The sequence below is a fragment of the Trachurus trachurus genome (assembly GCF_905171665.1).
Source record: "Trachurus trachurus genome assembly, chromosome: 19".
Lineage (NCBI taxonomy): Eukaryota > Metazoa > Chordata > Actinopteri > Carangiformes > Carangidae > Trachurus > Trachurus trachurus.
This window is the reverse complement of record NC_139913.1, coordinates 10,899,680-10,911,029: the sequence shown is the minus strand read 5'-3', so window position 1 is coordinate 10,911,029 and position 11,350 is coordinate 10,899,680. Positions and strand designations below refer to the sequence as shown.

Below are 11,350 nucleotides of genomic sequence, written 5' to 3'. Positions count from 1 at the left end.
CTGAATGTTAGTGTGAATCCAGTCCCTTGTAACAGTGGAATACACAGTGTTCTATAATGCGAGAGTAGTTTTATTGAGTACGTGAGTGTTTGTTTGTTTTTTTAAGGCGAGATTGTCATCAACATCTGTTATGCACGACATATATAAACAGTGTTTTATACAGTAGAGGAGGAGAAACACATATGAACGTCAGTGGGTAGAGACTGCAGCATGTCAAACTTCAAGTATGTGAAACAGACATTTGTATCATCACTGCAAACCTCTGTCCTTTTTCTCACATGTAAAGTAAATACTATTTTTTTTTTTTTTTTTTTTTTTACCGTCATGTCATATTTTCTTATATGGCTTCAACTCAGTGGCATTTGTCTTGAGTGATGTTAGAATTATACTTTTTTTCTCAGGCTGTAATGTCCCACAGTATTATTTTTATTCATTGCAATCAATTAAATGGGCAATCTGACTTTCTGAGGCCTTAAAAGCCACGAGGGGAAAAGTAAGCACTTGAGATCTGTAATTTCTCTAACTCTTCAAAAACTTGCAGAATAATACTGATTTTTTTCTACTACAGTAGCTGATGAGGAAAGAAAAGGTCAGACACTGCAATGTGAAACAGGCTGTGTTCCCTAATAGAAGCAGTCAGGCACTGTACGTACAGGTGCACCTCTCTCTGGTTCTCACTGTAATTAATGGCAAGCGGTTTTGACTCTAAACAATAAACAAAATAACTCTGTTGTAAATTTTTGCTATCAGTAAAAGGAATGATAAATGTAATAGCACCATCTTTTTTTGTTTGAAAATAAGAAAATTTAAAAAAAAAAAAAAAGAAAAAGAAAGAAAAGAAAATACCGAAAATGAAAACACTGAAACTTGCAAATCCACAAAATAGAAAAAGGACCAAATCTTTCATGGCTATGCTACATCCATGGATGTTACCACTCTTTTTTGTATTTTTTTTTGTAAAGCAAGCCTATCAAAACAAAAACAATCCTCCTGACCCTTCTATTTATTTCTATACATGCACTTTGGTTAATATACTTAAAGATTTTTTTTCATTTTCACTGATTTTTTGGTAGTTACCAAAAAACAAAAGAAAAAAAAAGGCAAAAAAAAAAAGAAAACACAACAAAATAGCTTCTAATTATTTCTTCATTACAAACAAACACTGAGGCACTTAATCAGCTAAAACAAAGCTCATACAAGTATCTGTTGACATGGCAACACAAAAACTATGTACATATATGTAAAAAGTGTTATAAATAGGTTTTAAACCATAGATACTATATACATCTTTTAAACGAGACACTATTGGTTGTTGTGTTGGTTTGCAGGTTGATTTTTGGTATTACCCCCTCCCCCCTGTTGGTGTGACCTGGGTGTATTGGCCTGGTGGCTCCTTTGGCCTTTGGTACTTCATCAGAACTTATACTTCAGAGGGGAACTGATGACATTTGCAGTTGGGCATGGGGTTACTGGGAACACTGCGACTGAGTGACAGCTCATTCTCGCTTCCTCAAGATGACATAGATGAGTCCGCTGATCAGCGCCAACGGGAAGGCCACCCACGCCAGGATGTAGGAGTAACCGAACCCGTTTGTGTCCGGCACCCACTCCGGACTCATCACCGTGTAGATGATGGCTCCGCTCATCACGAACAAACCTGCAGGGAGAAGAGAAGAGAGAGCGCTGAGTTAACACTGGTCATTGTGTTCCTTCACCCTGTGCTCCCTGTCTTGTGTCCTGGGCTGAACTCCGTCTGGCAGTGGAGGCGAGCAGGTCAGTGCTTCCCAGAAGGCATCCCTCCACGTTACATCATGGTGCTTCATGCTTATTGAACGCCATTCCAGACTCGGTAAGCCTTCCAGGTCTGCCCACCTCCCTGCTCTGACATGGCATGATCTGTTTGTCAAACCCCCGCACCGCCAGCCTTCCTGACATTTCAACTTGTGCGGCTGGCTGCATGCCCAGCATCATTCCTGTTTGGCTGAGTGGGCACCTGGGTGCCAGGCAATGCACTGGCACGATATACAGAGCAAACCTGGGATGTTGAAAAGGGCTGCCAAGAGAGGACACAATGGACTGGCAGCTGAGCTGCTCTCTGGCCAAAGGGCATGAAGTACAATAGACAAGTGGAGCATAAAACCATTAGTAGCTGGCTCACACTCTCTTAATTTAATTCTCGGCCACAGTACATGCAGTGTGAGCGTCTGCTCCTGGTTTTTCTGTGGAGGTGGATTTGTATGCATGATTATTTTTCTGTCTGCAGTGCTGCTCTACAAATGAAGCAGGTCAGAGTGGAGCTGGAGATATCAGTCACTCAGTTAAGTTGATCAAGTCATGATTGAATATCCAGCCCCTCCAGGCTGAGAATCTGCTGCCTGTTTCTGTGTTTGGGGAAGTTGGTTGTATTTGTTGTCACTGTTTTCTAACATCTAATAGATAAAATGGAAAACCACATAAATGAATCAAGGAAAAACTATTCATTCACTGCAGCCCTAAATTGTGGTCACACTGGATTCAGTGCTTCTTTTATCTTAAGTATTGGTACTGACTAAAACTCTGACAGTGTGTGTTTATTCCCTCCTTTGACCCCTGTTATGTTGCTGGATTAATGACGAAGTGTGAAGGTTTGTTGAACTCACTGGCAAGAATCTGGAAGGTTCCAGTGAGGAAGAAGCGTCCGCCCTTCTGCAAAGTGAAGAGCTGGCAGAAGAAGAGGAAGAGAGAGAGGCAACTGAAGATGATGGATAGGATCATGAGAGCCTGGACCGCCTGAATCCACTCTGTAAGGGGAGAAGGAGAAGAAGAAGAAGAGTGTTTTAAATAAGCATTCATAATTATCCAGTAACTTATATACAACATTGACCTCATGAGTGTATGAGATGGAGAGTGGAAGAGGAAAAACAAATGGAAAAAACAAATACCCTCCGTGGCCTTGCCTCTGCTGAATTGAAGCATCCTCTCAAGGAGAACATAACAAGCTCATCTCAGCCATGTTTACTTCTGGGAATATGTAATGGACCCATAACAATCAAACCTAGGTATCTTGTTCCTAAAAGCCCTGTGCGCCCCTCGCAGCAGGACCCATGACTAAAAGTACTCGAATCGATTGTTAGTGCTCGGCCTCCAAGGCCCGGCTGCTATAGGGGCCATTAACCCATTAGACACCTGTATTGACAGAGAAGAGCAAGCAGCATCTAATGTGTCTGTGCTGTGCGCTGCATCTGAGCGAGCGGTTGTGCGTTTGACTCGTTATGTGTGTGTATGTGCTTCATCGGTGCCGCCGTGCCAGGAATCCCAGGATTTTCAGGCAGGGTCTATTTCTTGTCGGAGCGTTATCCATCCTGACGATCGCCGCCTCTCAGGTTTCCCAAAGCACTCGCTCCCTATCCGTCCAACTCTTCTCTGTTGCTGTCATGTTTTTGTGCCATCGCTGCCATATAATACTGTAAGTCACAGGATGCTTGACCACGATGGACGGTCCTCTTCTGTTTTTGCACCGGCAGCCATTCCCTAAGTCCGACGTCTATAAAAAAGTGGAATTTTATTCCGGATGAACTCTTAACCTTCAAATTTCCAACGTGTTTCCGTCAACAGTGTCTGGCAGCTGTGGTTTATTGATTCCTTTTGCATTACTGTATGTAAATGAAAGGCATGTTGAGGTTTTACTGTGCAGAGGAGGAGGAGGAGGCACTTACAACTGCTCATACTTGCAAACATAAAGGATCATTAAGTAATAAGATGAGTTACATTATGTGAGGCTACGCCTTTGGCTAACCACATTTTTAACACTGGATAGATATAAAAACACTGCATGATGCATTAATTACTACTTTTCATTCTGTGGCCATTCAGAAAAAAAAAACATTTTTCCTGGAGAGACAATGAAAATTTCTCTGGCTATAGATTTGCAAGGAAACAGTATCTTGTCTGACTGCCTGGTACACACTGCCTAACACAGCCTGGTGTCAGGTTTCCTACAATAACAGCGCTACAGTACATCCTGATGACCACTGGATCAGGGATGAGATATGAGAGGAAACATGACACGCTGCAAATCTCTGTCCACAGAATACTGTACAGCCGGCATGATCCCAGCCGGCGGCGGGGGCAACGATAAAAAAGACTCCACTGTGATGATCCTATTTTCAGATCTTACATAATCTGATGTGATAACAATGAAAGAAATGGGCAAAATGTTCTATCCTTGTCCTGCATCCTTCCTTTTGCTGAGCAGGAGTAGGAAACGGTGACACGGGGCATTTCCTTACATCCTAACACAAGGGCTCAGAACGTCAGGACGACTCATGAACATGAATTCTTCACAACGACGTGCAGGACTCGGATGATTCTACTGAAGCCTGCATGCGAGAGTCTAAACAGGAAAATAATTGTTTATCTTCCCCGTCCCCGTCGCTGCCGTCTATTCTGAGGCACCACAGTGGCGCGCTGTGCCGGAGAGGGGAGCACAACAAAAATAAAGCGGCTGTAGTATTTACCCCACTATGTTTGTGTACTTGCAGGCCTGTGTGAGGGCAGAGGACGTTCTTCCTCTCCGGCTAATTTTAGAGCGAGTAAACTCCATGAAGTCATGTCCACTGTGAGGACGTGAGGTTTGACTCAAGCTCAGCGTGTGATAAAACTGTGACATGATGAGGACCTCTCACCGGGGCGTCATCAAAACCCAACTGAAGCCAATGTTTTGGTAACCGCGACAACAAGGAGAAGCAGGAGTCTGAGAAGTTCCTGAAATTTTCCCCCCCAAAAATAACTCCAGCGAATGTGATTATGATTCACTTTGGGAGGAAGTTGATTACTCAGCAAAGCCCTTTTGACACACACACATACACACACATAGAGGAGGATTGGCCCCTACATGAGAACAGACTTCTATCTTCCATCTTCTGAAGCCAAAGCACAACACACACACACACACACACACACACACCTTCTTGAACAAACACTGTGCGTCAGTGAAATAATGAAAGCAAAGTCAAACAAACTGGCTGCGCCATCAAACTACCTGGCAGGGTGTGCAGGCGCTGCTGCCCTGACAAAACACAACTCTGGCTGAGCGCTGCTCATTCTAGACAAATGACATCACCCCCCACCCCCCCACTCCCCCACTCCCCTCCCCTCGCTGCAGCCAGCAGCTCCAGCTCCTCCGTGACGGCACATTTAGCAGCAAAACATCCATCCAGTCAACACAGTGAGCTCACTTGGACTCATTAACTTTGAGTTCATGCCTTGAATAAGCCAATGGAAATTCTTAATCATGAATACACTTGAGTCTTTTCTTGCATGTTTACTGTTTAGCGTCTGTGTCGTTCTACTGATTCAGACACGTGGAGGAGGCCGAGGGTCTAAATAAATCTCTAACACTGCAGCTGCTGCCTTAAATTGTCCTAATGATCCCTGCAAACTAACACTGGACATTATGATCTGACACTGGGCGTGACCCACCGTCAGCATGCTATGTTCTGCATGAGGTACGCCAAGGTCTCCCTGCTTTCAAACACTGACGCACACACACACACACACACACACATACACACATACACACACATAGATCTAAAACTTTAAATACTCTTTTCGGCCCCACCCTGATCGTCCACAGCTCTCAGTAACTCCTGTCACTATGGACTCCCAACACAAGTCCTGAATATGGACATCACACCACGACTATTTATACAGCAGCAGCCTATCAGCTCCCGCTCCGGAGCAGCACTGCCACATTCTCTGCCCTAGATGGCACCAGAGGCCCAGAGGAGCCGTGACACACCCACATCAGCAACATGGGTAAATGTTGGATTTCAGCAAGTCATTTTCCACAGTTCCATCCCCACCTCCCCACCCCTTATTCCCATTAAACCCAATGTGCATGGTTTAACCTCAGTGTTATCAACCACAATGTTTCCCAAAACAAACCTAAAAACTGACTTAATGAAAAGAAAAATCCTATTAATTATTAATTATTTCAGCAAAACAATGACGTTTCATTGTAAGCACATAATAAATGTGTAGTTAAAGTTGTCTGAGAGGCATAGAGTGAAGTGTTAGGCAGGGGTCTGACCTCCAGTTGATGCTGGGTCACAGTGGAATCCTCCATTGGCAGTGGAGCAGTTTATCCAGAGGTCTGAGGTGCTGGTCTCACCTGACGTCCATACCTGGTGTCAACAACAACAACAAGACTTGTCAGCAACGTCTGCTGAAGAGCAGGAACAAGTTTAACTTGCAAATACAGTGAGGACATGTAAATACTTGGGTGACTCAGAAGAATACAACAGATGCTGTGGAAGTGTGAATAATAAAAAATAAATAAATAATGAGGAGGCCACAACACAACAGGTTGACTCACGCTGACAATTGTTGACACAAAGAGCAGAACCAGAGCAGCGACGTGCAGGAGGATGATTCCCAGTAGTAGGAGCAGCATCTTTCCAGATGATCTGAGCAGAGGAGAGAAGAGGAGACGCTCTCTGTCAGTATCGCAGTGTGTGTGTGTGTGTGTGTGTCTGTGTGTGAGAGGGAGAGAGAGAGAATGTGTGTGTGTGTGGTTGTCAGATTGGTGGGTTAATGGGTGTGTCGCTGCAGCAGCAACAAAAGACAGAAACTTCATCAGGACCTGAGTGTGTCAGATGGCGGCTGCATCAACAGACAGAACATCAGTCAGGATGAAGTCGCTGTTAATGTTAAACACGTGGGAAAACGCATTCGCACGCAATTTGGTTTATTTCTAACAGGGTGTTTCTCGACGTAATTACATTTTCAAGCTGATCTAAAACATCTCTGTCTTCATTTACTTTTTCTCTTAAGCTTGACTTGTCTTTTTTTTTATTCAATTATTTGCCTCACGACAAATGCTTCACCATTCCTGTCCTTTTAAACTGGCTGTACATGTTCCTGTAGATCATCTAAAAAAAAATGGAAACAGTTCCAGTCTTTAAAACGATATAAAACAAGTTGAAATAAAGTAGTAACAAGAGATTTTACTTAAATGTTCGCAGTAAAAGTCAAACTCTGAGAGATGAGCTCAGGTTAGTGCCCTGGCTGTTTTGCGATGACAGCTCGCTCCTCCGGTCTGTGCGCGCGAAGGAGCGGCGCGTGTCCCTGCGCTTCCTTCTTTAATCCGCGAGCAAACCGAGAGTGGAAGAAAGTTTAGAGGAGATGAGAGCGGAGTCCACTTACTGAGAGCTTGTATTTCCACACACACAAAGAGAGAGAGGTTCAGGCTCGGAAGAAGCAAAAACAAGTTTCCCCCCCAAAAAAAGAGTCCAGCAGCGGTAGTCCCTCAGTGCTTTACAGTCGCTCTCAGACTAGATTGATGCCAGGGGCTGACGTTCTGTTATAAAGTGTCTCATTATGGAAGAACAACGCCCTGCGTGCGTCGCTGCGTCATGGAGTGACCCTCTGGTCCACGGCCAGGGTTCCCAATATAGACGCGCCGTGCGTAATAGCGCATGGGTTGCCTTAGTTACTAGCTCGCTGTATGTGTAGTGAAGGGACTGATCATTGTTTGGCTGTCGTAGTAACTAAAAGCAGCTATCTGCTTTCGAGGATTTTTTTTCTTCTCCTCTTTTCCCTGACACTTTTCAGTCTCCAGCTGTAGTGTCATTTATTTACACTGTGCTGCACTTTGGATTCCAGACCCGTTGATGATGTTTGCTCTGTCAACATAGAATCTGCATATAGATATTCAGCAAAAGCAGCCTATTGTAAATTAGACTTATCTGTTTGGCAGTAGATCAAACAGCAGTGTATTGAAACACTCTTATTTGGGATTTAATTTAACTAATATATTTTAATTTTTCTATAATTTAAGATCATGTGATGTTTTAGCTAAATAAATGATATTTGGCCATGAACATTTATCTTTGATCTCTACTCTATCCTCCAGTTGAGTAAGAATCAGGTATTTTGGACTTTAACCAAAAAGACCATGTCTCTGTAAACTCAGCTTTTCTGTTGCCATGGTAATTACAAACAAACACTGTGTGTAGAGCATCAGTGTGATGTGGTGTGGTGTGGGGGTCTTCTCCCTCTGGGAGCCATGTAGTCAGCCTGGTGACTCACTGTACTGTATGTGTGAAAGCGTGGATGGGTATGCCCGGTGCACCACCACCACTGACAGATAGCATCAGGGGCTCTCCCCTGTTTGACATGACTCATTTCCAGCGGGAGTCAAGTGGAGTTCCTCCCAGAACAAGGACGACGGCCTCTGTTGTTAAAAAACTATGCACTGAGGTTAGTGCTATAAACATGGGTGTCGCAATGAATGGAAGTGGGAGTGAGGGAGCGGTCCATACTGTAAATGTTTTTAAGGGCAAATCAACTGCTTTATCTCTCCTTCTCCTGCATGGAGTTAAAGGGATAGTTCAACATTTTGGCAAATTGGCCCATTGCCATAATCCCTATAGTTTTAGGAGTAAGTTTGTTACCTTTAATTGTCGGTGCAAGCTGTTATTAGAACGGCGGAGCAGAGCCGTGAGCTGCTCAGAGCTACGCTACGGAGGCTCATGGGATTTCTTGTTTTCCCTTATCAAATTCATCAACAACACAATCCAACAACTCCAAAACACTCTCGTGGACAAGTTGTGATCTGCACATTCTCCACGCTATGAGATAATAATGGAACATTACGAGACAGAGTTGTTTTCGAGGTAAATTCATGCAAAACCGCTGATGCTCATTCCCGTCGGGGGCAGTTTTTCGGCAAGCAACTCTGTCTCGTAAAGTTCTGTTATTATTAGCCTATTATATTGGATTGTGTATTTGATGAGTTTGATGAGGAAAACCAAGAAATCCCATGAGCCTCCGTAGCATAGCTCTGAGCAGCTAGCGGCTCTGCTCCGCCGTTCTAAAAACAGCTTGCACCAACAATTAAAGATAACAAACCTACTCCTAAAACTATAGGGATTATGGCAATAGGCCAATTTGCCAAAATGTTGAACTATCCCTTTAAGAGGTAGAGAATTAACCAGTTTCCACTGTCAGTGATAATTCACCAGAAGCATCTTTTTGATATCTCCTTAGCCGCACAGGCTCAAAGCATCACTTTGATGGGTTCCTGATAACTCTGGAAATTATGCGTTTGTGAGTCGTCATGAACTAGTTCACTTCTGAAAAATGTCAGCGAATGCATTCACACCCCGCATAGAAGAAATACCTTCCTGCTTCTTGGATGGATGACACATTTTCCCTCATCATCAGCAGGCCGGTGGAGGAAGTTCCGGAGCTGTCCAACCTCAGATAACCCCTCCCTGTCAACATCCACTCTCTATTCTTCACCACTTCGCTCACACTTCCTGGATGCTTCGGCGTGTGTTTGTCACACTTGCGTGAAAATTGAAGGCCTTTCTGATGTGCTCATGTCTACACACACTCAGGCATGAAAGGGACAGTTAACAAGACCAGATCCAGGCCTTGAAGAGCTGCTCTGAGTGAGAGCTTTGTGACTGCACAGTGAACAGAGTATGTGACATTCTCGAGTCCGAGCTGCATAGAAGTACCTCTTTGTCTGATATGATTGTGCTTTTGTTTGTAGCTGATATCCTTTGTGTACTTAACCTCGTGTTACTCTGGTGTTTACCGAACCGGGAGGCTTTAACTCTGATCATACGAGCTGTTAAGGTTTACAGTGACATGTGGAGAAGAACTCTTGTTAGAAACTGTAGCCGTGCACTCCCCGTTCCCATCCCTTATATGTCAATGTTTGCAAAAGACTGACAATCAGTGAGGGCCGAGTGGACGCGGGAGTGTTAAGTTTACTGCGTTTGTGAGGGCCGAGGGGGCGTGGGGTGGGGGGTCAAAGCCAAACTTTCTGGGGAGTGCCGCATTACGAACATTCGGAGTGAGATACCAAATAACGTTACATCTGGAGCGGCCGTGTAACGTTTCACCTCCGTCGTTAAGATGGCAGGACTTATCTTCACGTTAGCGCAGACAGTGAGAGTGCATACCGAAGCCATAGATAGGATCTCAGCCAGAGGTTTGGTGGGGGGGCATGAATCTGGAGAGTAGACCTGATTGAGTTACAGTAACTTCATCCACATACCAACACGAAGGAGAGTGTTAAAACAGATGCGGCTACCAGAAGTGATGCTTCTTTTTTTTCTTTTTCCAGCAATATAATTCCTATTAAAGGGGAACTATGCAAGTCTGGTCGCTTTTCCGCTGTTTCACTAACCCTCCTCTTGGCCATGTGCATTTGTTTTCAACGAAGCCGGCGAGAAAGCAATCTATGGAGCGGTGGATAACGTTATATATCATATAGGATGTTACGATCTGTATAGTCTTATCTGTCATAAACAAGAGATTACAGGTGACGGGGCGCGTTTGCATGTGTTGTGTGTTGCAATGCCGCAGAGACGAGAGCTGGGACACCGGGTCGGAGGTTCTGATCTTGCAAGGTTGTTTTTCCGTCAAGAGACATTAGGTGGAAGGCAAAGAGCCAACAAGTTACAAATCATATATTTAACCATCACAATTACTTTGAAGCTGTTTAATTAGGTAAAAATGTAGCATAGTCAAGGTAAAAATCCTGCATAGTTCCTCTTTAAAATCTGTAAAAAAAAAAAAAAAAAAACCCAAAACAAGTGGCAGAAATAATGATGCAGCAAAAAGACGAGACCTTGTTCTTGACTCAATTAGATTCCGTTCTTGTTGATTTTAAAACACAGTGACAGGCCGTTTTCTTTCACTTGATTGCATTTTATGCAATTCCACTTATCACTAACCACAATCCATTAGCTGTAACGAATGAGTGGCTCATACTCACAGCAGGCTCTGAGACATCGTATCCAGCTGATGCTCCTCACAGGTCAGGGGTAAGGCCTTTCTGGGTCACCGTTCAAGCCACCAGGGAATGAGGCCTTCTTCTTCTCCTTCTTCTTCTTTTTCTTCTTGCCTTTGGGATGCAGCAGCTGTTGGTCAAAGGTGGCTCAGTCCTGGAGTCACTGTTGTCCCTGTGTGAGGTGCCGTTGTCTGTGAGCTGCTGTAGTTTAATAGCTCCCCTCCTACTACAGCCGGCCGCAGTCGGACTGCCCCTCTCACCTCACACCGGACTCATCTAGCTGGATTCAAATAAACTTGCACACACATTTACTTGCATGCATGTGTGAGATTTCTTAAGCACAAGACAAAAAGGGTGTGATACCAATTGCTTATATAGTCATAACAATATTAAGTATGCATGTTTCATATAGGTTATAAGAGGCGAGGTGGCGACGGGGATGGTGGAAACACAAGATAAGGTGGTGGGGCAGTCAAACAGGAGAGACAGAAAGGCTGAAGAAGAGATGAAAAGTAAATACAGCCTGTTTGTTTGTGTGTTGATAACGTTGAAACTACTCAC

At 44.1% G+C, this 11,350-nt stretch overlaps 1 protein-coding gene across 2 annotated transcripts; it reads right to left on the bottom strand.

Annotated features, from left to right (window-relative positions):
• Window positions 1-265: 265 nt before the first annotated feature.
• On the bottom strand, window positions 266-10,968 carry pmp22b (peripheral myelin protein 22b). 2 transcript variants are annotated; one of them, XM_083994720.1, is made up of 5 exons: window positions 10,775-10,968; window positions 6,356-6,446; window positions 6,071-6,164; window positions 2,640-2,780; window positions 266-1,657 (listed from the first exon to the last, which is right to left on the bottom strand). In XM_083994720.1, exons 1-5 carry the CDS (start codon window positions 10,789-10,791, stop codon window positions 1,497-1,499), a joined length of 504 nt encoding a protein of 167 aa, XP_083850846.1. In that variant the 5' UTR covers window positions 10,792-10,968; the 3' UTR covers window positions 266-1,496. The 2 variants fall into 2 exon arrangements, with proteins under 2 accessions (XP_083850846.1, XP_083850847.1); XM_083994721.1 differs by lacking the exon at window positions 10,775-10,968 and adding an exon at window positions 7,186-7,364.
• Window positions 10,969-11,350: the final 382 nt, after the last annotated feature.